Source organism: Moschus berezovskii, chromosome 7, assembly GCF_049115385.1.
Source record: "Moschus berezovskii isolate FMDL1 chromosome 7, NW_MosBer_1.0, whole genome shotgun sequence".
Lineage (NCBI taxonomy): Eukaryota > Metazoa > Chordata > Mammalia > Artiodactyla > Moschidae > Moschus > Moschus berezovskii.
The window spans coordinates 62,848,102-62,873,193 of NC_142466.1; the positions used below are offsets into that span (position 1 = coordinate 62,848,102).

The 25,092-nt window shown below is 41.7% G+C and overlaps 1 protein-coding gene across 6 annotated transcripts in view; it reads left to right on the top strand.

The window, feature by feature from the left end:
* Window positions 1-25,092, top strand: part of TLE4 (TLE family member 4, transcriptional corepressor) — a 153,542-nt gene that overhangs the window by 17,413 nt on the left and 111,037 nt on the right. For all 6 annotated transcript variants that reach the window (XM_055426929.2, XM_055426930.2, XM_055426933.2 and 3 more), the window contains exon 5: window positions 23,319-23,381. In XM_055426929.2, coding sequence (XP_055282904.1) covers window positions 23,319-23,381 — 63 coding nt within the window. The remainder of the gene's footprint in view (window positions 1-23,318; window positions 23,382-25,092) is intronic.

Genomic DNA, 25,092 nt, shown 5'->3' on the forward strand with positions numbered 1-25,092 from the left:
AGATCAAACCAGTCCATCCTAAAGGAGATCGGTTCTGGGTGTTCATTGGAAGGACTGATACCAAAGCTGAAACTTCAGTACTTTGGCCACTTCACACGAAGAGTTGACTCATTGGAAAAGACTGATGCTGGGAGGAATTGGGGGCAGGAGGAGAAGGGGACAACAGAGGATGAGATAGTTGGATGGCATCACTGACTCGATGGACATGAGTCTGAGTGAACTCCAGCAGTTGGTGATGGACAGGGAGGCCTGGCGTGCTGTGATTCGTGGGGTCGCAAAGAGTCGTACACAACTGAGCGACTGAACTGACTGGGTTTTAAAGTATCCACAGAGTCCTTGAACTTATATGCAAAACTGTGTGCCTTTTTCTGTGGGAGAAGAGTTCATAGCACTCATTGATCCAGGAAGGAAACCAGGACCCTAAAGGAGTTTGAAAATTACTTCTTTAGAGCAGTGCTGTCAAACAGAGCAGATCCTTTCTCCCAAGGACATTTGGCAGTATCTGCAGATACTTCTGGTTGTCAGAGTGCAGAGGTATTACCAGCATCGAATGGGTAGAAGCCAAGAATCAGCTTTGTCTGACTTCTCTAGCTAATTGTATCATTATGAGAGAACCTGTCAAACCATACTTGTATTTTCAGGTGGTGGTCTCCCTTTTTCATGATGATAAGCAGAATTGAGTTGGTGGTAATGGGTTCTTATTTCAGGTTCAGAATGAGGATGTTCCATGGCTTTCTGTAATCATCATTTTCATTGGAAATTTCTTGTTTTAAGTGAGGCCAGTTTGTCTTCGCTACCCATTAAGGGTCCCAGAATTAGTCACTTTTTAGTTTCTTTCTGTTGTTGTTCAGTCACTAAATTGTGTCCAGCTCTTTGTGACCCCCATGGACTGCAGCACATCAGGTTTCCCTGTCCCTTCACTATCTCCCTGAGTTTGCTCAAACTCATGTTCATTTAATTGGTGATGCCATCCAACTATCTCATCCTCTGTTGCCCCCTTCTCCTCTTGCCCTCAATCTTTCCCAGCATCAGGGTCTTTTCAAATGAGTCAGCTCTTTGCATCAGGTGGCCAAAGTATTGGAGCTTCAGCTTCAACATCAGTCCTGCAAATGAATGTTCAGGACTCATTTCCTTTAGGATTAGCTGGTTTGATCTCCCTGCAGTCCAAGGGACTCTCAAGAGTCTTCTCCAACACCACAGTTCAAAAGCATCAATTCTTTGGTGCTCAGCTTTCTTTATAGTCCAGCTCTCACATTCATACATGAATATTGGAAAAACCATAGCTTTGACTATATGGACTTTTGCCTACAAAGTGATGTCTCTGCTTTTTTAATCCGTTGTCTAGCTTTTCTTCCAAGGAGAAAGCGTCTTTTAATTTCGTGGCTGCAGTCACCATCTGCATTGATTTTGGAGCCCAAGAAAATGAGATCTGACACTGCTTCCACTTTTTCCCTGTTTGTCTGCCATGAGGTGATAGGACTGCATGCCATGATCTTTGTGTTTTGAATGTAGTTCCTTCTGAGTAACAGTTTTTCAAAAGTATTATCTTTTAATAGCCTTCCTCTGTTCATGCTGAACAGTGTCAATGTATCAACTATTTTCTGGAGGTACCTGTTTGGTTATTACCAAGATAGGATAGACTGGGCCACCTGAGAATTTGGTATAACACCTTGGCTTGATCTACCAGCTGAGAAATTAGGGCAGCTCTTGCTGCAAGATAGTCCTTATGCTCTTTCCTTTAGCTTCTTGGTTAGATCAAAGTGTGCTGTGCTTGACTTTGTCTAGTCCTGATTACATTGTGGTAAACAGAATGGAACCTGGAGTTTTCTAAGTAGCCTGTGCATCTAGAGTATGAGTTTATCATATTTTTAAATGTTTGGGCCCTGTTCATTGAACTTGTTTTATTTGGGCTTATTTTTTTCCCTTACCTATTCTGTTGTGCCGTGCTATGAATGTAAATGACTATTTTAAAGGCTTTTGATTTGGGGGGAGAACATAGAACTGTTTGGAAGTATGGCTTATTACTTCTAAGTATGTCTGTTTTGGTTAACCTCAAAAAATATTATAGTTCACCTAAAGTGGCCAATAGAAAACACGGTGGCAATTTCACAGTTACATGCTTGAATATTTTTTGGCCAACTTGGGAATCCAGAGTGCTTGTTTGGGCTTTTTAATTTTTTTGGTTTGGACATTTTAGTAGAGAAAGTCTGTCCTGCAAAATTCCAGAGTGTCCTTAAATTTTTTCCTGTATCCAGGAATGTGGAGATGACAGCTCTTCCTTGTAAGCCTTTAAAAAAACAAAAACTTTTTTTTTTGTTTTTTACATTTTTGAGGTTTCAGGTTTAGGCAAACCTGGGTCAGACATAGTACATTTTTGCACTGAAGCCTTCTTAAATAGCAGCTCATTTACAAATGCTTGATATGGCTGACCCAGGAAGGAGACCCATGGTTAGGACCTACTTTAACCAGATGTAAGCAGAGCTGATAGGATTTTCTTACTGTCTAAGCAAGAACTCATAGCATATTTTGCATCAGTTTAGGATGTATGTAGAAAAAAGTTTGTTGAGGTCTTTGTTGAATTTGTTCTGAGATGGTGTTCATGCCAACTTTCCAGATTTATAATTTACAATTTTTCTTTTTTACATTTGTCATTTTTGTTTGTTTGAAGCTCGTACAAAGGTTAATTTTCTGAATAGAAATTTTTAGCTTCTCAAATTGAAATATTTAGAACTAGACCTTACAAGGGCTTCTCTGGTAGCTCAGTTGGTAAAGAATCCGCCTGCAATGTAGGAGACCCCAGTTCAATTCCTGGGTCCAGAAGGACTGCTGGAGAAGGGATAGGCTACCCACTCCAATGTTCTTGGGCTTCCCTGGTGACTCAGCTGGTAAAGAATCCATCTGCAGTGTGGGAGACCTGGGTTCGATCCCTGGGTTCGGAAGATCGCCTGGAGAAGGGAAAGGCTACCCAATTCAGTATTCTGGCATGTAGAATTCCATGGACTGTATAGTCCATGGGGTCGCAAAGAGTCGGATACAACTGAGTGACTTTCACTTCACTTCAGACCTTACGCAGATTCAGTTCAGTTCAGTCGCTCAGTCGTGTCCGACTCTCCGTGACCCCATAAATCACATCACGCCAGGCCTCCCTGTCCATCACCAACTCCCGGAGTTCACTCAACCTCATGTCCATCGAGCCGGTGATGCCATCCAGCCATCTCATTCTCTGTCGTCCCGTCTCCTCCCGCCCCCATTAAGAAGATTATAATCTGAAGACTTAAACCTGAAAAAAAGAACTAAATTGTCGTGACATTGTTTATTCTTCCCTCATTGATAGAGTTGCAGAGTTAAGTCAGTAGGGCTGGACACCCCAGGTGGAAGGCAGAGACCATAGTGGCTTGAAACAACTGTTCATTCAACACATGCTAACTGGTCTCATACTTTGTGGAGGCCACTTTGAGGGTTAGGGAGATAGGGGAGATTGAATGCTTGGCTCCATGAAAGTCTGATGTTCTAATGGCATTTGGACCACTGTGGACAGTGCATGGCAGTGTGTGGTGATATGACACACTTGTGACATAGAAGAGGAGGAATTCTTCCTGGCTTGGAAGTGATTAAGAATGCTGTTAAGGGGATGTGGGGACATTTTAGTGGGACCTCAGAGGAAGAGTTTTGGACAGGAAGAAGAGAGGAGGATTCCAAGTGAAAGGCACAGAGACAGGAAAGTGATGTCTGTGTTCAAGTGGTGGTTACAGCCATTCTCAGCTTGGTTGGTTGATAGAGGAAATACTGGGTAAGGAGGTGGGTTTGGGAATTGGGAAGTATTATAGAAAGTCTTAAGTGCTCCTTCCATTACATGGGCTATTGAAGGAAAGTGTAAGGAAGACAGTAGGGCAGGGACCATGTCTGTTTGCTAATTTGCTTTATTCTCAGGAGCTTGCATGGGCCTGACAGCAAATGTTCAATAAATGTTGGTTGACATGATTTGAGTGGAGAGGGACATGAAGGAGAGAGGCTGGGCTGAAGAGATGACATGTCCTGGAAAGGAGGAATCCAAGTGACCCTGAATGAGGAGTGTGGAAATGAACAGAGAAAGACCTGAGACATTGACCTCTGTAAACTCTCAGAATCAAGGTACCCTTGAGAGAAGAGACCTTGGAGGGGAAACTTGGTCTTGATTATGCCAGTGGATGAGGTGCCTAGGGAGGAGCAAGGGATAGAAACAGAGAAGGAGGACAGGGAGTTTGTGGGATCACTTCTGCCTCCATGTTAGCACCTTCCCTTCATCTCCTGCCAAATCTGTTTTCCTGCCAAAAACCTCAAGGATTTGTTTTCAGCAAGATTTGTGCTTATGCCTTTATTCTGTACCCAGACCACAATGGACTTTGCCAGGCAGCCCTTTGTGGGCTGTGGTTTTTGGAACTTATCATTTTAAGGAAGGTGTTAGACCTTTGTGTCAATGTATGAGAGAGAGTCTCTTCATCATTTTGCTTGATTACTGCCATTACCTTTATATAGATACAATAGTGGGAGTTTGCAAATTATCTGATTTTGGCTTTTATCCTTTTTAAGTTTGGGTTTTTTTTTTTTTTTAACATTAAAAATAGGTACAGAATCCTTTAAATTATTCATCAGCTATGGAAACTCTTTGCTTCAGTCATTCTTTCTTCTGTTGCTTTTACATTTTTCTATCATTCAGCCAACATCTGTGGATAGGTCAATGATTCTTTATCCTTTTTGTGTTGAGAAATTTTATGTATACAGGCCGAGTCTCTGTAATTGCCTTGAGAAACGACTGTATTTCCAAAGAAATAATTATTTCATTGTTCATTACGTATGAGCTAAATACCCAAATTACAATGAGTGCTTTAGTTGATGTGAGTTACATGTGTGTGGTTAATTTTCCTTTTTTCCTAATTTGAAGTGTATTCTGTATTTTAAAGCCTTCTCCCCCTTTTAGGACAGTTGTCTTAAGCTGGCCTAGTTGAGTGAGAACAACAGTGAGAGTAAGGAAAGTTCAGTAAACATGAAATTAAAAGGCCATAGAGTACATTTTGGTAAACCAAAATATTGCTTGGTGGCATAAAGCCACAGATCCATTCCAAAAAAAAAAAAAACATGCGGAAATGTGGTTTTGCTGTCTGTCATGCAGTCTGTTTCAACTGTCAGAAACATGCGTTGCTTTATGGGGTATTTTTTTTTTTTTTACGTCTGACCACAGCTTTTAATTTCCTTCACTCCACCCACACCTCTCACCACACCCCCATGTATCTAGTGCTAATTTATGGACGTTTTAAATGTAATGACATAATCATCAACCTCAGCAAAAGTTTCTTGTCTTAGGTATGCCAGGTATCACTTCTGTACTTTTGGGAACCTTTGTCAGAACACAGCGATGGTCCTTGGTTTTGAACTTTTTTTCAAAGTTAAATTGGATCTTTAATAGGTGGTTTTGGGCTGCTTTTTTCTTTTTGGTTTTCATTTTTGCTAAAAAAAAAAATGTAATACAGAGGTTTTAGAAAGAAAAAGAATCATTCATGGTCCTACCACTCTGACCTAGTCAATAAGTCAAAGACTCAATATTCACTGTGTCTCCACTGATTGCACTGTGACTGATGGAGAATTATGTTCCCCCTACCACCCACCCCTGCTGTCGAAAAATACTGGACGAGGTTCAAGGGGTTATACATAAAATAAGCATAAGCATGCTTTTATTTAATTTAAAAGTACAGAAGTATTGAGAAGCATATACCAAAATGAAACCTTCAGTTCAGTCACTCAGCCGTGTCCAACTCTTTGTGACCCCATGGACTGCAGCATGTCAGGCCTCCCTGTCCATCACCAACTGCTGGAGCCTACTGAAATTCGTGTCCATTGCATCGGTGATGCTATCCAACCGTTTCATCCTCTGTCATCCCCTTCTCCTGCTTTCAATCTATCCCAGCATCAGAGTCTCTTCTAATGAGTCGATTCTTCACATCAGGTGGCCAAAGTGTTGGAGTTTCAGCTTCAGCATCAGTCCTTCCAATGAATATTCAGGGCTTATTTCCTTTAGGATTGACTGGTTGGATTTCCTTGCAGTCCAAGGGATTCTTAAGAGTCTTCTCCAACATCACAGTTCAAAACGCATCAATTCTTTGGCGCTCAGATTTCTTTATAGTCCAACTCACATCCATACATGACTACTGGAAAAACCATAGCTTTGATTAGATGGATCTTTGTTGGTAAAGTTATGTCTCAGCTTTTTAAAATGCTGTATAGGTTGGTCATAACTTTTCTTCCAAGGAGTAAGCGTCTTTTAATTTCACGGCTGCAGTCACCGTCTGCAGTGATTTTGGAGCCCAAAAAAATAAAGTCTGCCACTGTTTCCACTGTTTACGCATCTGTTTGCCATGAAGTGATGGGACTGGATGCCATGATCTTAGTTTTCTGAGTGTTGAGTTTTAAGCCAGCTTTTCACTCTCCTCTTTCACTTTCATCAAGAGGCTTTTTAGTGAAAGTGCTGCACTCAATATGCCAGCAAATTTGGAAAACTCAGCAGTGGCTACAGGACTGGAAAAGGTCAGTTTTCTTTCCAATCCCAAAGAAAGGCAATGCCAAAGAATGTTCAAACTTCCGCACAATTGCATTCATCTCACACGCTAGCAAAGTAATGCTCAAAATTCTCCAAGCCTGGCTTCAATAGTACATGAATTGTGAACTTCCAGTTGTTCAAGCTGGATTTAGAAAAGGCAGAGGAGCCAGAGATCAAATTGCCACATCTGTTGGATCATTGAAAAAGCAAGAGGCTTCCAGAAAAACATCTATTTCTGCTTTATTGACTATACCAAAGCCTTTGACTGTGTGGATCACAACAAATGTGGAAAATTCTTAAGAAGATGGGAATACCAGACCACCTGACCTGTCTCCTGAGAAACCTGCATGCAGGTCAGGAAGCAACAGTTAGAACTGGACATGGAACAATAGACTGGTTCCAAATTGGGAAAGGAGTACATCAAGGCTGTATATTGTTTATTTACTTAACCTGCTTATTTAACCTATATGCAAGAGTACATCATGCAAAATGTTGAGCCGGATGAAGCACAAGCTGGAATCAAGATTTCTGGGAGAAATATCAATAACCTCAGATATGCAGATAATTTCTTATGGTAGAAAGCGAAGAGAAATGAAACCGTAGACATTTAAAATTCGCTTGATTTATTGGTAACTGTGAGGTTTCTTTGACTTTTTTTTAAAATGGGCAGCACAGTCCTAAAATTTTTTTAGGTTCTGTTAATTCAGCCAGTAAACTTCCTGTGATCTTGATAAATCATCTAACTTTTCTGAGTCTCAGTTTCTCATTCATTTCCATAAAACGAGGGAATAGGACTGGATCAGTATGTTTTATAAGGTACTGATTCCCAGGCTCCCTAACCTTCAACCTGGGAATCAGTATTTTTCTAAACTCTCCAGGGATGTTTCTGATTTGTGGCAGGTTTGAGAGCCAGTGAACTAGAGGAGTGCTTCCAGACTGTAATATGCCTACTAATCACTGGGGATCATGGTAAAATGAGATTGTTTTTGTGGGTCTAAAGTGGTGCCTTATATTCTCCTTTTCTAATGCTCCCGTGATGCCCATTCTGTTGGTCCAACAACCACTTTTTGAGTGGCAAGGAGCCAGAGCCTCCAGAATTTTTTTCCAGATCTGTTAATTTTTATTTCCATGGTATAGTTTTGGTAGTCCATGTGCTGCTTGAATGAGAGTCTCCACTTAGGATGTCAAGATTGACAGGCAGTGTGGTTTCTCTGTGTAACTTCTCATCGCTTAAGTTTAGACAAGCATCTCTGGAGCAGTTCAACAGATGGAAGCAATTTTAGTGGTACATTGCTTAGGTAACCTGACTGAGCTTCAGCTGGTGTCTGGGGTGGCTTCATGGCTGCGAAGATGCTTTTCCTCTCTCCCCTCTCTACTCAGAGACCCCACTCTGATAAGTACTTAACACTTTGAAATTCTGTCTCCTTTCTTCTCATCCTTCGATGGCTGCCCTGCTCATATTGGTCTCTGGTTCCTGAGTGATATTTTGAGTGAATGGGCAACAAGAATATTGAAATATATTTTGTTGTAATTTAGTTTCTCACGTTGGCATGTTCTTTGCAGAAAATGAAAATTAAAGCAAGCAAAACTTTAATTTTGGAGTGTATTTTGTTGTGAGACATGGGCAGGCATCCTTAAGCTGTTACATGTGTCATGCTCTCCTTTAACCCTGTCATTTAGAATTAAAAATACAGTATATAATCGTGGTATTTTATTTTTGTTTGTTGTAGCACAGCAGCAGACTAGCAGGCAGCATGATCTCATGGGGAGACCCTGTGGCTGGGGTGTCTGCAGAAATGATTTCTAAGCTGTCAGCCACCCTGAAGTAAATATAACTGTGGACGCTTGTGTCTCTACGCAGCTAGGCAGGGCATCAGGGAATGCTTCTTATTGGAGCTGTGTTGGCAGATTTCGAGGCCGTGAAGGGTTAGGTTATCTGTCACCTATTTTAAAGTCCCAGGCAATAAGCAGTTACAGTTTGCATTGTAGGAATGATCAAGAGAGCTGTACTACTCACTGTGGTCCACGGACTCATGCAAGTCCTTCAACTATTTGCTGATGGTGGGCTTTAAAGAGCTTGCACACGTGCGCTTAATTGCTAATTTGTGTCAGACTCTATGAGACCATATGTACTATAACCTGCCAGGTTCCTGTCTGTGGGATCTCTCAGGCAAGAATACTGGAGTGGGTTACCGTTTCGTTTCTCAGGCAAGAATACTGGAGTGGGTTCTGTTCTGTTCAGTTGCTCAGTCGTGTCCGACTCTTTGCGACCCCGTGGACTGTAGCCTACCAGGCTCCTCCATCCGTGGGATTCTCCAGGCAAGAATACTGGAGTGGGTTACCATTTCCTTCTCCAGGGGATCTTCCCGACCCAGGGATCGAACCCGGGTCTCCCGCATTGGAGGCAGACACTTTAACCTCTGAGCCACCAGGGAAGCCCTGGAGTGGAGTGGGTTACCGTTTCGTTTCTCAGGCAAGAATACTGGAGTGGGTTACCGTTTCCTCCTCTGGGGGATCTTCCTGACCTATGGATTGAACCCACATCTCCTGCATTGGTAGACAGATTCTTTACCACTGAGCCCCCTGGGAAGCCCCAACCAGACTATAATCAGCATACGCCTCCTTTCATCAGGAATATCTTTATTGTTGAAAAAACAAAACTGAGGAACAGCAACGACAGAAAACCCACATCTAGCTGACTTAATCGGAGAAGGCAATGGCAAGCCACTCCATACTCTTGCCTAGAAAATCCCATGGATGTAGGAGCCTGGTAGGCTGCAGCCCTTGGGGTCGCTAAGGGTCGGACACGACTGAGCGACTTCACTTTCACTTTTCACTTTCACACATTGGAGAAGGAAATGGCAACCCACTCCAGTGTTCTTGCCTGGAGAATCCCAGGGACGGGGGAGCCTGGTGGGCTTCCGTCTATGGGGTCACACAGAGTCGGACACGACTGAAGTGACGCAGCAGCAGCAGCTGACTTAATTCTGAAACGAGCCCATTTCTTGCTGATAGGTAACAGTTTGGGGACTGACTACTTTCAGTAGCAGTGCTTTGGAATATTAAAAGGTTTATCAGAGTTGTTTTATAAATTAGGAATAGATTAATTGAGGTTCATAAAATGAAGGAAAGTTTAACCCCCAGAATAAAGTACATTTAAAAGCCACGTAGGTGAAAGGTAAGATCAAGTTCAACATGTGTAAAATATTAAGTTAAGGCATCTGACACAGTCACAAGTAGGAAGCTGAGACACCCTGCAGCTTGTGTTTTGGTTAATGCAAAACTTGTTTAAATTCTTCTGAGTACTTTTGAATTCTTAAATTTAATGACTTGCTTTAGAAAGAAATTTTGTTTTTTCATTTTCATCTTCTTCCTAACACAATATATTTCTGTAAGGCCCAACTGTTATCTGTAGTCTTAAATTGCAAGAAGCTTTGAAATTGAGCCTGACTTCCCCTCCATCTCTTCTCCTCTCCCCCAGCCTATTTTTACTCTTTACTACGATATATAAAATTTACTGCATCCAGGGCAAGTATCTGTTTACCAAGAAAAGAGGAAGAGAGATCCTTTGCCAGTAGCAAAACATAAATACCGAGAATGTCTTTTCTGGGTCACAGTGCACGAAAGTGGAGAAACAGCAGATTTTCTGGGGCTGGGCCTTTGACCTCATTCCTCTTTTCCATCAATTGGAGGGACTGTCCTTTATTATTACTGTGCCTGGGAGTCTGTCCTCCACCCCCTTCTAGATCTGGAGCCCTTCCCCCATGTAGTATAAATTAGTGAGTGATGTCTTCTTAATTGAGAGACAGAAAGAGCCCTAAGCTTCAATCGATACCTGACAATGCAGCTACTCAATTTGTAGCACTATCTAATCTCAGTCTGTCTTAAATAGTACTGCATACCTTAAGGGATTATATTAATAAGTCTACTTATAAATATTTCTGCCAATGAGATGTGGGATATCATTATTCTTCCCATTTCATGGTTGTAGAAACAGAGTCCCAGATCACTTAGGGTTTGCTTAAAGTCAACAGTAATTAGAGTCTCCTTGGGATTTGGGACTCCACAGTTTGCTTTGCAGAATGTTCTGCCACTTGAGTCTGGATTCTTCCTGTACCTTTCCATAACTGTCCCCCCAGGTAAACCTTGAAATCAGCCTTGTGACTTCCCTATCTTAATGAATGGTGGCACCATATACAGGCTTTACACGTTGAAATCATGGATTCCTTACTTCCTCCCATTGTCCAAATCTAGTGACGTCACAGCGTGCTGCTGATTCTCCCTGTGTGGCCTGTATCCTTTCCTTGCCCTTCCCATTATTCCCTGTCAGACCCTTATTGTCATGCCAGGACAGCTGTGCTAGCCTCGCAGCTCATCACCCTGTCTGCAGCCTTTGCCTTCTCTGCTCCCTTATCTGGGCTTATGGGAGCTCTGGGTATACTTCTGTATCTATCGGTATTGTGTCATTCTTTAAGGGTCCTTCTCCACTCCAGGCAGTCCAGCCAGTACTTCCAACATGACTCTAGCCTCTTAAACTTTTACAATCTTTACCTAGGTGATCTTGTCCACTCTCAGTAGATGAATCCTTATTTTTTTTTCCCTACAGCCTGGATCTTTCCTCTGAGACCATTGCATGTAACCTAGTCCTCCTTTCCCTTGAATGTGTCACAAGTACTTAGACTCAACATGTCCCCAGATGACATCCTCCCCCACAAGCCTGCTTGTGGTCCTGTGATCTATATCTCAGGAAATGCCAGCACCATCCACCCCATTTCTCAAGCCAGAAACCCAGGGGCAGGTATTGATTGCCTTTCCCTTTCAGCAGCCACACCTTGTCAGTCCTCTGGTTGCTGTTCTCCTGTACTCCCACATTTGTCTCCTTCTCTCCAGCTATCTGATCATGGTGCATGGCTGAACCAGTTTACTCTTCTGTGGCTTTATCTGTAAAACGGGGGTGGAGGTCATCCTCTTAAAATTGTTCTCCATTGAAGTGAAATACCTGGCCTAGGGGAAAGCATCTGTGCATGTTAGGATGAGGAGGATGATACTGATCATGATCATGAGTAGTAGTACCTTTACCACCATATTTAAGATGACTCTCACCGTGAGTAATACAGTTGTCTCCTAACTGGTCTAACCGTTTTGGAGATAATCCCAGTACCTTGGGTTCTTCTGGACCTGCCTATTTGGCCTTATCTTGTCCCCTTTCCCGAGTCCTCTGTTTGTAGAATCTGAATGTCCCAGGCTGTTGGAACAGGCTGATCCTTTTGTGGAATGTTCTTGCCCTTTTCCCTGCCCTCTCTCCTTTTTCTAGCAGACTTACTTGAACTTACTCAGGAAAAAAGTATCTCCTGTGAAAGCATTTAAAAATACCCAGCATTTTGTTTTTTCTTGTGTTTGTCTCATTTGTTAGATTATGGACTTTATAAATCTTGACTTGTTCTTCTCCTCTTTTCTCAGAGGGTAACACAGTTCCTGGCACTATACAGACAAGTCTTGAAAAACTAGGGAATTAATGTGGCTCACATGGTATTGCTCTCTCCCCGGAAAGTCACTGTAATGACTTCAGCAGGAAGGGGTTTCTTCCACCCTTCCCCATACATTGTTGGGCATCTCTCTGTACCTCCTAGGTACCACATGCTGTCTCTTACAGTGTTTATTTCCATTTAGTCTTCATCTGTACTAGATTATAAAAGCTTCAAGTGAAAGTGAAGTCGCTTAGTCTTTCGTGTCTGACTCTATGCGACCCTGTGGACTGTAGCCTGCCAGGCTCCTCTGTCCATGGAATTTTCCAGGCAAAGATACTGGAGTGGATTGCCATTTCCTTCTCCAGGGGATGTTCTCCAAAGGGATTGAACCCTGGTCTCCTGCAGGGCAGGTAGACTCTTTACCGCCTGAGCCACCAGGGAAGCAAAAACTTCAAAGGGTCCAGATCAATTTGGCATTCACCTCTGATTCCACTGTCACTCCCAGGTTAAGAGTAGGAGTGAATGAAAGAGCCGATATCTGAAAATGCGTTGTTGAATTTGCTACGTTTGTGGTGCAGTGGGAATTCATATTGTTCCTATTCTGAAATTGTCTTTCATCCTCCATCCTTCCTCTTGTGGTATGTTTTGTGGTTATAAATCTCTTCTGTCCTTCCACAGCCACTCCAACACAATCAGTGACAAGAAGCAGGGTGGAGAGCAAAAATGCCCTGGAGTGTCTTGACCTCCTGTCTGGTATTTATCGTAGCTTTCCTAGGAATCGTCCTTGATAGGTCCTTGCTGCCTCCCAAATAAAGTTCAAGCTCTTTAGTGTGGCATTCAAGACCTTCCACAGCCTGACCGCAGTGAACCCTTTCTGTCCTTATTTTCCACTCTGTTTTTTTTATTGCATGCATCCCATGCTCCAGCTTAATGGTTTTCAGTCCTGTCTGTGCATTAGAATCACCTGGGGAGCTTTAAAATAAAATGCTGACGTGTGAGTTCGCCCTCTGAGAGTGTGAGTTCATCGGTCTGGGGTGAGGCCTGGGCGTTGGTGTTTGGGAAAGATCCACTACTAATATTACTAATATTAGTGTAAATCTAGGACTGGAAACCATTGACCAGCTTAGTGCTTCCCGTGAAATATAATCTCCTCTAAGAGCTCTGAGAAGAAAGGATTCCACAGTCAAAGAAGCTTGATTAGTCCTACATTTTTATATATACCTTTTCAGAGATTTATCACATTGTCCATTGAGAGAGACTGGGATGTCAGCAGGAAAGAAACCTGTTTAACTTTATTTAAGCTCTGTGTGGCCACATGACCAAGGAGTTCTAATACCTGTTAAGAACATCTGCATCGCTTGGCATAGAACCTACTTTGGGCAATGCTGCTTCCAGCCACATTTCACTTTTAAGTTGCTTCTTTGTTTGTCTTTCCTTGACCTCTCAAGTAAACCAGATACACCCCTTTCCCCAGGCTTTTCTCTTCAAGTGCCGCCCGCCCCCACCCCCGCAACACACACCCTTTTATCTTTTTCCTAGCACAGTTCAGCATCTGAAATTCCTCTCCATATACTTGTGTTTGCGTCTGTCTCCTGCTTCCACCACCCCCCGAGTGTGAACTCTATGACAGCAGGGACTTGCTTGTCTCGTTCACTCCTGTATCTCCCTCCCTGTGTCAGCACCTCAAGTAAGCCTGACAGATTGTAGGTGCCTGATAAATATTTGTTGATTGGACAGAAAGGCAGTGTTATATTCGTGGTTTGGGCTGTTCCTAAGGTTCACGTTTAAAATTTTTAAACTCCCTGCACAATAAAAAGCAGCTAGATATACATTTTTAAAGTAACTGGGAATATAGGAACACAAGTAGATGATAAGTCCTGTTCTATGCGTTTAGTTTTCTCAGCTGCCTGGTAAAATATTAAAGAAGAAAACACACAGGTGGATGTGAGCCGGATGATAGGAAAAATATTGTTCTTTTTCTGATTATCGCGAGCTTTGAGTCTGTGGTATGGGACTTCTTTTTAAATTAATTTCTTAAGCAGCCTGTCACTGGCAGCTTCTCCCAGTTCATAGGAATCACACCTTGTGAGTCACTGACAGTTTGGGTGAGGAATCAGTGAGTTCTAGTGGACTTGTGTGTGTCATACACTGCACCAGTGATGGAAAAACTCCACAGGAACAGGCAAGGGATTAGTAAATCTGAAGTTAAAACTTCCTAAGTGTTAGAACCCTCTTCCAGTGAGCATATTCACACAGGTTTGTCTGGGGGTGGGGATTGGGTTTGTGTATCTAAATCCATACATGAAATCCCATAAGTGTGGTGCTGCAGCAATTCCTGGACCTTGTTTGGAAGGGGTTCCGATGGCATCATCTCTAAGGGGGTCTTCCATTTGTGGCTGTGTCCACTCTCCTCAAGCCTGGCACTGAGTGTCTGACTTCTGAGCAGGGTAAATGGGCCTGAGGCAGTCTACACTTGAGCTCGTGTGTGTGACCCCTGTGACCCACTTCACCTGGAACTGTCAGGAACTGCTCTTCCTCTGAGACCTGTGAGGGGTGCTGGTGCCCTGCTAGGGCCTTCTCTTGAGCTGTTAGAATCGTTACGAATTCACTCTGGAGATACCACTGGGGAGATTTAGCATGATTCACCATACAAGGTGCCCTCCTAGCATGCCATCTAACAAATACCCCCATTTCCAGTGGGTCAGATGATTACAATCTGGTGTGAAAAATCTCAGAAAGGAGGTTGAGTGCCATCTCCTTTGTATTTCTCAGATAATCTTTTAAAACACACGTCCTGCCAGGGTTTCAGAATGAAAGCTTTAATCATTTACTTAACAGGCAGGAATTGTCCAGAGTGGATTTGCATTTCCTTTTGTGGCCTGCTGTGATTACTTATTATTCTTTCTGAGCAGTGTGCCATCCTAAACGCCAGAAAAGTTGTGTGTTAGGTGGGTAAGCCTACCGAATCAGTATAAGCAGTTCTTCTCTAAGTGGGTATCCCTTTATGGTTAAAGTGTTCTGACTATTCCCAGACAATGTTAGTATGCTTGCAAAAGATTCCGGGAGATTCCAACCACTGGACCTGGATTACAGTTTCTTCGGGTCATTCAACAAGTATTTTTGAGTGTTTTCTACAAATCAGGGTTGGGGTATAGACAGATCTCCCTCTGCCCTCATTGATCCTCCATTCTCTGGAACCGTGCTACTCAGGGTATGGTCTGCAAACCTCTAGGGCCAGTGTCACTTTGCCGTTTGTTAGGAGTGCAGACTCTTGGGCCCCATTCTAGCTTGGATTTTAAGCAGGTTCCCAGGTGATTCTTGTGCACACTGAAGTTTGAAAAGCACTACTGTAGTACATGTAAACAAAAACATGGCTGAGATAATTTCAGGTGATTATAAATGTCATGAAGAAGACTATAAATGAGCTGGAGAACGACAAGGAGAAGTCTCCACGGATGGTGAGTGAAGACGTTTGAGGAGGTGTTGTGTGGACCGAGACTGAAATGATGAGCAGGGGATGAGCCATGAGATCTGAGATGGCTCCAGGCAGAGGGCCTCTCCCTTATCCTTGCCAGACTTAATTTAGCCCCGTTTTTGATGCCAGGGTCAGAACTGTGGCAGCCCTGTGGGTGGATGCACTTGCAGGGTGGTGGTGCACATGTTTGACAGGGTAGTAGGAGTGCAGGCTGTGGAAGAGCACAGCTCCAGTTTTGAAAAGAACCATTTTATTAAATAGAGGAAACAGTTGAAGGGGACAGAAGGGTTATCTTGGCAGTGATGGCTTTGAAGAATTGGAATGTTATATAATTGGGAGGAGGAAGAGGAAACCGATGGGGGTCGTTGTAGAATTGAAAGGACAAGAGAAAGGGAAATGCTGAGGAATATGGATGTAGAGAAACAGTCAGGTGGAGCTGGTCAGAGACCTGATGACTGAGTACAGAGGAAGGCAGTAGCCCAATCTAAGAGGGCAGACTGAAAAGTAGAGCTTGGCTGTCTGTATATGAAAGGTTCCTTGTGACTTTCCTGGGAATAAGTGTACTTGATGAGAACTTGGGAAGACCCATTATTGTTCTTGATTTTCTTGCTAGTTTTATTCCAATATTCAGATTCCTGTCTTCAGACATTTCTCACATGAATGTGAATCATATAGATCATGCTGGGGAAAATAAAGGTGAATGATCTTGCCTTTGACTGTGTGGATCACAACAAACTGTGGAAAATTCTTAAGGAGATGAGAATACCAGACAACCTGACCTGCCTCCTGAGAAATCTGTATGCAGGTCAAGAAGCAACAGTTAGAACCAGACATGGAACAAAGGAATGGTTCCAAACTGAAAAAGGAGTTCGTCAAGGCTATATATTGTCACCCTGCTTATTTAACTTGTATGCAGAGTACATCATGCAGAATGCTGGGCTGGATGAGCACAAGCTGGAATCAAGATTGCTGGGAGAAATATCAATAACCTCAGATATGCAGATGACACTACACTTATGTGAGAAAGCAAAGAGGAACTAAAGAACCTCTTGAGGAAAGTGAAAGAGGAGAGTGAAAAAGCTGACTTAAAACTCAACATTCAAGAAACTAAGATGGCATCCGGTCCCATCACTTCATGGCAAATAGATGGGAAAACAGTGGAAACAGTGAGAGACTTTATTTTCTTGGGCTCCAAATCACTGTGAACAGTGACTGCAGCCATGAAATTAAAAGACACTTGCTCTTTGGAAGAAAAGCTACCAGCAGCCTAGACAGCATATTAAAAAGTGGAGATATTATTTTGCCAACAGAGGTCCATCTAATCAAAGCTATGGTTTTTCCAGCAGTCATGTACAGATGTGAGAGTTGGACTATAAGGAAAGCTGAGTGCTGAAAAATTGATGCTTTTGAAGTGTGGTGTTGGAGAAGACTCTTGAGAGTCCCTTGGACTGCAAGGAGATCAAACCAATTAATCCTAAAGGAAATGAGTCTTGAACATTCATTGGCAGGACTGATGCTGAAGCTCCAATACTTTGGCCACCTATTGTGAAGAACTGACTCATTGGAAAAGACACCCTGATGCTGGGAAGGAATGAAGGCGGGAGGGGAAGGGAATGATAGCGGATGAGATGGTTGGATGGCTTCACCGACTTGATGGACATGAGTTTGAGCAAGCTCTGGGGGATGGTGAAGGACAGGGATGCCTGGCATACTTTAGAACTTGGGGTCTCAACGAGTTGGACACGACTGAGCGACTGAACTGACTGATCCTCTCCTAGTTTTGGCACAAGGAATGTTTGTCCCTTTCACTATTACCAAGAATGAAAATGCTTAATTGTAAGTCCACATTCAAGGCACCTGTACATTTCCATTGGGAAAGAGTGGGGCAGAAAAAAGACAGAGTAAGTGAGACACAGGAGATAGCAGAAAATAGCTGGCAGGTCTTGCTGTGTGATATGGTGGCCCACGAGTGCAGAGGAAATGAGCACGTGCAGAACTGGAGTGTCTCTGGACTCCGTCATCAGGTCTCTGACCAGTTCCACCTGATTCTGTGAAGGCTGGTCCTTGCCCCACTCCTCTGGTAGAGCTAACCAGAGTATAACCTTACCATTGGTTCCAGTATTTTTGAGACTTGAGAACTGAAATGATTTGACCTTGTGGGAGTAATTGGATGTCTGTCTGGTAAAATGATTGTTATTCTCAACCATGGTAAACTATCACTCATCCCATTAGGAGCAGTATTTAAATACAATAACCAGAGCCCAGAAGATGTTGGTGTAGGGCAAGGAACTGTCTGGTAATTCCCTTAAAGACCTTCTAGAAAGCTCAAGGGGCACTTTTTTTTTTAACTATTGCAGAAATGCATCAGTGAAATTCAGCTTCACCTTTGGGGACAGATGGGAAGAGTTTCATGAAATGTAGGCATTCTGTGATACTCTCTGGGAAAGACATCACCCCGTGTGTTCCTGCACTGGCACCGCACCCATTTATCTTGTTAGAACAAAGGAATGGGGAACCTCAGTGTATGCAGATAACTGCTTGCCGGGTACTTTAGAAGCACACTTAGCATGCAGTAAGTGGCATAAACGGGTTCAAAACACAAAGCAAATTGACCTTGCTTGAGTTATTACAATTAATAGACTCATTGCTGCTCCCTAGGGGAGGGGAGTGAATAAAAAATATTTGATTATTGGCACTTTTATATCATTCAAGGTAATATAATTAAGTACTTCTATATAGTACCTCTTGTTAGAGGAAGTAGAATGATGAGAGCTTTTACAATTGTCTTAATACTTTTCAGGAAAAAAAAATAAGTCTTCTTAGTTTGAATCAGTCCTTTAGGGAACTTACAGATGTCCTGTTAAATTGATTCTTACAGTGTTACTACTTCATTATATTGCTTTATTGAGCAGTATAAAATATTTTGTGCAAAATAATCACCTGTTTGCATCTGGTTTATCAGCTTGCTAGCAATGCTGACAGTACCTTCGATCTAAATCTTTAAGCCTTATTCCAGTCTGGTTTTAAAAACATACAGTTAATTTTATTTATTAACATGTTCTTACCTCTTTTGTAAAGTTGAATTTTCATGACAAGATAAACACTTGTTGTCAGTTTAGAGGAATACTACAACTCACATGTTTTTTTCCTATGTTTATTAAGTTGGGAAGAATTTCTCTTTAGTCTTCTGATTTTTTAATCTGTGGACAGACAGGATCAGTTCTAGAAATTGTACTGTTTCTCGAATAATTTAGAACAAATCAATGACAAATCAAGGTAATTTATTTTCTGATTGAAATTTTAAAAAAAGTCTTGGTTCTATAGTAGCGAAAGGGGCTGGAAGGAGAGAGTTGGATTTATTTGTACGATGGCTGGATGGCATCACCGACTCTGTGGACATGAGTTTGAGTGAACTCCGGGAGTTGGTGATGGACAGGGAGGCCTGGCATGCTGTGATTCATGGGGTCGCGGAGAGTCGGACATGACTGATCGACTGAACTGAACTGAACTCTGAAAAGCATTTCAGACAGAATCGGGATTTTTTTTCCAGTTTTTTTTTTTTGTGTGTGTTTATGTATATGGTGTGTGTTCTTGATAAACAATACAATAAACAGATTCATCTTAAATTTTTTTGGCAGAGAAACTGCCGTATAAAAACAGATTAATTGTGAAATGTTACTCTTTGAGAATGTTTTCCTGAAACTATAATTGTTTTTTTGCACCCCTCTCTCACCCCATTGGTTACTGGAATAGTATTGTTTTGTTATTCTGTTTTACTTCAACAATACTTTATAGTAGTGTTGTTCCTATTTTGATGAGAGAACAAAAACACAAACATTTTTTTAAACAGTTACTTTTGGTGCATGTCTTTGATAAAGTACTTTCATTTATTATGTCATTAAAGTAAAATTTATTTTTTAAGGAAATCATATAGGCAGAAATAATCAAAATAAGAAATATTTTATTAGGATGATTTGAGGGGATGTAATTCAGTTCAAGTGTAGGCTTAACTAGTTTTTTGTCTTAAATAATGTAATTTTTTACAAGTAATAAAGAACTTATGTGATATAATGTGTTTTAGTATTTGATACATTTTAAGGGATTGAATTGTGACATTCTTTTCAGTGCATGACATTGCTTTCCCATGATGCAAGGTAGTTAATAAATTTTGCAATGATTCTTGAGTTGGAGTGTGAAGAAAAAGTGGATAAATAGTTTTCTCAGTGTTTTTCTGTTTCATTACTAACTGGTCATGCTGCCAGTCTACTGGCCATAACCACTTTGGGGAGTTAGTTAGCCTGTCAGCATTCGTGTGCTAGGTGTCAAGTCTGTAACCAGGGGACTTTCATAGAACGCCCTTTTTGTTAAGTTGCCTTTTCCTAAAATATTTTGTGCAAACAGGTTTTTGTTTTTTTTTAGTGGGATGGTCATTATTTTTGTTGGTTCTTATTGGAGGGTGCCATAAAGGTGGGAAATTATAGGAAGAGGAGATAGAATGGTAGTGAATTGAGGGTAGGAAAATATGTGTGGAATTAAAAAAAAATGAATATCTTGATGGATTGAGGAAGTTGTAATAAAAGTGTCAAAATTGTTAACGTATTTGACAAACTATGGCTGCAAAAACAATAATTTTGTTATATTTTGGCATGAGCAATTGTTCTTTTATGGGGGCCATTAATGCTGTTTTGGAATATCATGGGCATCCGAAGGCAATAGTTAGCAGTTCCATAAAGCACTGCATACCATGATAACATCCAGAAAGCCCCACAGCAGTATTTCAGAATCTCTGCCCGTTTAAATGGGCTATTTGTGAATGGACTTGCTCAGGGATGCATGAGCTGCTTCACCTATAAATTTGATTGGAAGTTACAGAGCTGGCATAGGCTGATGGATAGCAGATTAGAGCCCTGATTAACCATGAGATTCGAAGACTGGGAATATATTGTCTAAGCAAGATTCGTCAGATGCAATCAGAATTTCAAGTGGTCAGATGAAATTCAAATGTGTATTGTGGCTTTTCCTCCCCTGGTGCTTTTCCTCCTAGGTTGCCTCCCCACCCCCCTACTCCCTTTCTTTCCGCAAAGCTGAAAAATACTTCTTTGATGAATCTGCTCCTTACCCTAAAGCTGTCTGTCTGTTATTCATCAGAAAGCAGGTCGCAGTTCAGTGAGCAGAAGAAAAGATTTTAATAGAAGCTGTGCCAAGGGCTGTAATGCATCATTTTAGGGCCCTAATTACATTACAATGACAAATATCAATGGTGACAACAGCAATAACCTACATCCTTTAATGGCTGTGCTGGAAAAGGAGTTTGGGCCCCACGCCATTAAATTAGACTCAGTTTCAAAACATAGGCCATTAGAAGTGTGTGTCCACAGTATTATTGGCTGATCGGTGAAGCCCAGTGGAAAGGCCTGTAAATAAATGATGCCTCCCTAAAGCTGGGTCCTATGGGACAAAAGAGGCAAAATGAGATGACCATGGAAGCAGCAGTGTTTCCGAGGCAACTTTAGCTTTCAAAGTGAGGAATGACCTGCTTAATTTTATGAAATCACACACACGCATCCAACCCCCCTGATGCCAATTAGTCAGACCAGGAAGATCCATTGGCGTGACAACTTAGAGAAATTAAGAAGTCTTTTAGACAAAAGGAGACCTTTAAAGACAAAGTTTGGAAGGTTTCTGCCCCCGCCACCCCCCGTTCTGTTGTGTAAGTGTGTTAACATACATGAATCAATAAAAGGACTTTCTGACTTTTCTACATTTATTTTTGAGGAAGTGTAGATTTGCTTTTTCATAGTTGCTCAGACTTAGCCTCGGCCCCAAATTAAAGTAGCAAAATGAATACTTCTTGGTTTTTATTTTGCCAGATGAGTGAGTTTCCTTAGAGTAGTTTTTATTGCCTAGATTATGTAGGCAAACTAAAGAACTCAGTTTTCTTATGTGCCCACACATTTTCAACCCTCCTAGCAAGGGACTATTTTATTTATGTAAACAACATAATGAGGAAAATATGCTTGGCAGATGGTTCTGAGCATTAGAATCATCAGTTTGGTCTGCCCCAAAGTGTCTCATTATCTTTTATTCTCTACCGCTCCACCTCTCCCTACAAAAAGCTTAACAACCAAATGCCTCTGAGACTAGTGCTTTCAGTCTGGTGAATGCTACTCTATTTTCTCAGCTCGCGCTGGAATTTCACCCTGTAACCACTGTGGTATGTTCATCCAGGTGGAGAGTGGTTTGGTGATTCCCATTGCAGCTTTTCATGGTGGTTTAAGCATTCTTAAAGGATAGCTAAATGCTCCACGGGGCCAGGGCAGTAAATTAAATCAGGTCAGCACAGTTGGGTCCTTATTCATTGCTGCTTATTGGTGCTGGGTTTTTGTCCATCCTATTAGGAATGCAGGCTGGAATGGAAAGCTGAGGTCTGAAACTTCATGGTGAATTTGTGTTTTCTCTTGGCTGGCAAAGTTTTTAAGGTGCAAGTATTTAAAAGATCGCCTAGCCACAAAGTCAAAAGGGTTGCTGAGGAAAGAAGGAAATCTAGATTGCACAAGTAGAGTGTCGCTGTCATTCTGGTTATGACTTAGCAAGAAAAGGAGAATTTTTGTCCTCTTATAGAATGAGGAACTGACTGTGGATGGAATTTATGTTAAGAATGTCTTAGGGATAGTAATTGCTTTTTGTTTTCTGTCTCCCATCAGTTCTTGCCTCTCCTTTTCCCTACTCTGTCATTAAAAAATAGGCTATTTTGATAGATGTTAACTGAACTTAACTGCAATCATCTTTTCACAGTTCATGTAAGTCAAATCATTATGCTGTACACCTTAACCTTATAGAGTGTTGTATGTCAATTATATCTCAATAAAACTGGAAAATAATTTTTGTATGTCTGTGTATAAAAACCCTGTGTCTACATGTCATTAAACTATATAAGGAGCCATTTTTTAATATAAATTAAGGTGAAGATCAGTGAAGCTCTGGGTAGCTTTTTATAGAAAATGTATTGGTATTTCTTTTTTATTTTTAATTTACTGTAGCATGCTATTTGTCTAAAATTTGAACACTTACAAAATTAATAGAGAATAAAGTATTATCTGACATTATTGAGACTTTTGCAGCTCTATAGTATAATACAGTGGTAATTAATGTTCCCGAGGTTAGTCTCCATATATAAACAATTGCTTTTTTGCACACTGAAAACCCTGATGGTGCACATTTGGAAGTTTTAATGGTTGAGGAAAACATAGCATTTCCCAGCAGTGTATAACTAAGGATCTGAATTAATTAGGTCATGTGGGTGGGTTGGGTGCTGTTCATTTGGAAGGCTGGAGATTTGATCATGAAATGCCAGTGCCGATGTTTAAAGCAAAAGCCACAAATGTAGAAGTCCAGTGAGTTATTGAGAAAAGTTGGGGTGTAGGGAAGGATGTATCTTTACCATCTAAACTCAAAGACAAGGTTTTATAAAGAACCACATAGAATGAATAAGGGTCCTGTTAAACGCTTTTGAAAACAGATTTCCAGTCATAAAAATTAAATTCCTTTTTATGTTGTCCTGCTGCTTGAAGATTGATTTTTAAGATGAATGCTGGTTAATAAATTGTGGTATTAACGTGGCACTGTTGTCACTGCCTCCTTCTAATGGGCTTGCTGATGATAGTTTGCCTCTTCCTTAGGAAATACTCCTGCCAGAATATAAAGTGTGTTTTAATATCATCCTGCTAATATTTCGGGAGTTTGTAACCAGCTGACTGTTCTCTTTATTGCTTTCCTTTCCTTTTTTTTTTTCTTTTTTTTGCAGGCAGAGATTGTCAAGAGGCTGAACGCTATCTGTGCACAAGTCATTCCTTTCCTGTCCCAAGAGGTAAGGCAGATGGTTTCAAGCATTGGGCTAGAAGGTACCATTTTAGTGATTTTGCAGATAAAACGGACTCTTTGACTTTGTCTGTCTCTTGGTGTTTGCATTGCATATTTCTGAGACACAGTGTTCGCACTCCAACTTGCACATCTTATTAACATCCATTGGAATATAGTTGTTTTTATATAATGGAGTATTTTCTAATATGCTAAGCAAAATTCAGTTGTTAAAATACTTTGCTGTCGTTGGACTACATAGTGTTGCTCAGAATTATGACTTTGTCATAATGGTATCTAATAGGGCAGATTGAAAAATTACCCAGAGGACAATAGCTGGTTCTACATTATTGTCACTGAGCATTAAGAGTTGGCAGAAGCTATATCAAACATAAAGGCTTTTCATAGTAAACAAGCTAATGTAACTTTTGGCCAGCAGCTTTTCAAAAGTTACTTCTTATTACCTGATGAAATCTTTATATAGTGGGTACATTTGGGAAAAGACACAAAGGATGGACTCAGTGGACTCATTTTTCAGTAGCATGGCCTTCACACCTCGCCACGCCCCAGCGTGCAGCTTACCTTGCTTGCTTCTGCTCCTGCTGGTAGACATGTGCACGCTGCCCACAGGTGTGCACAGGTGGGGCGAGGTGGTGCATTTCTATTGCATTGTGCGTCCTGGTGGCTTTTTTTTCCCCCTCTGCTTGCTTGCTTGCTTTTAGTAGTTACAAAGTTTGGGTGCAGCCGCTGGAGAGGGAATTTTTTGCTTCTAGACTACTGAATTCTTCATTTGCTCAGGTAAGATCAGCTGTGATAAGGAAGAAGCTAATAAATGGAGTAGTTGTATGCCGTGCAGCCATAGTGCTTGATGCCGTGGGCTGGAAGGCACCAAGGCACTTTCCTCCTACCCTTTCGTTGTGTCACGTTGCTTTTCAGGAGGGCAGTTCACCTGCCTGCCTGCCAGTGGGCATGCTCTGAGGTTAGCATGAAGCCGGTGTTTGAACATGCATTTGGTTAGAGGTATGTGGATCCCTGTCTGACTTCTTATTTGGTCATTATTGGGTTAGATCTCAGTAGCCATGATGACCTTTCAGTGGGAATATATCCTTTAGGGGCTCTCGTATTCACAAACTGTGGACTTAAATTAACATCCTGAATTCAAATGCTCTTGTGGATCACAAACAACAAAGGATGTATTGTCTTTCTCATCCTTTAGCTGTGACCACAAAACCACCCACTGTATCCCCATTTACCTATTTCTACTCAGGATTTGCTTGTTGACCAGATTACATGGACTGGTGAAAGCACTAAAGGGGGCCATTTGCATTTCTTTAGGAAGCCTGGCTGCCCCTTGCCTGATCCAGGCCAGCGTGTGTCTCTTTAAGCAGCTCTGCTTTATGGAGATGGCCAGTGGGAAGAATGTGTAACCGATTGTGCTATGAACAGGCTGAGGTGTTGTTTCCCAAGACAGAGGGAGAAGTCTGAATTTTTCTTGGGGTGGTGTTAGATTTTAGACTTCCTCAGGCACAGACTCCTACACATAATTACCAGTACAGCTTATTCCCGTGACATTTTTTGCGGGATCTGTGGGGTTATGTTCACATGTGGGAGGAGATCTTAGGGTGTTGGTGGAGCTAGCTCATTTGCCAGTAGGTCGTTTTCCCACGTGAGTTATGTTGTTTGTGTGAGCAGGCCCGGTAGGAACAGGATGTGTAATGGTA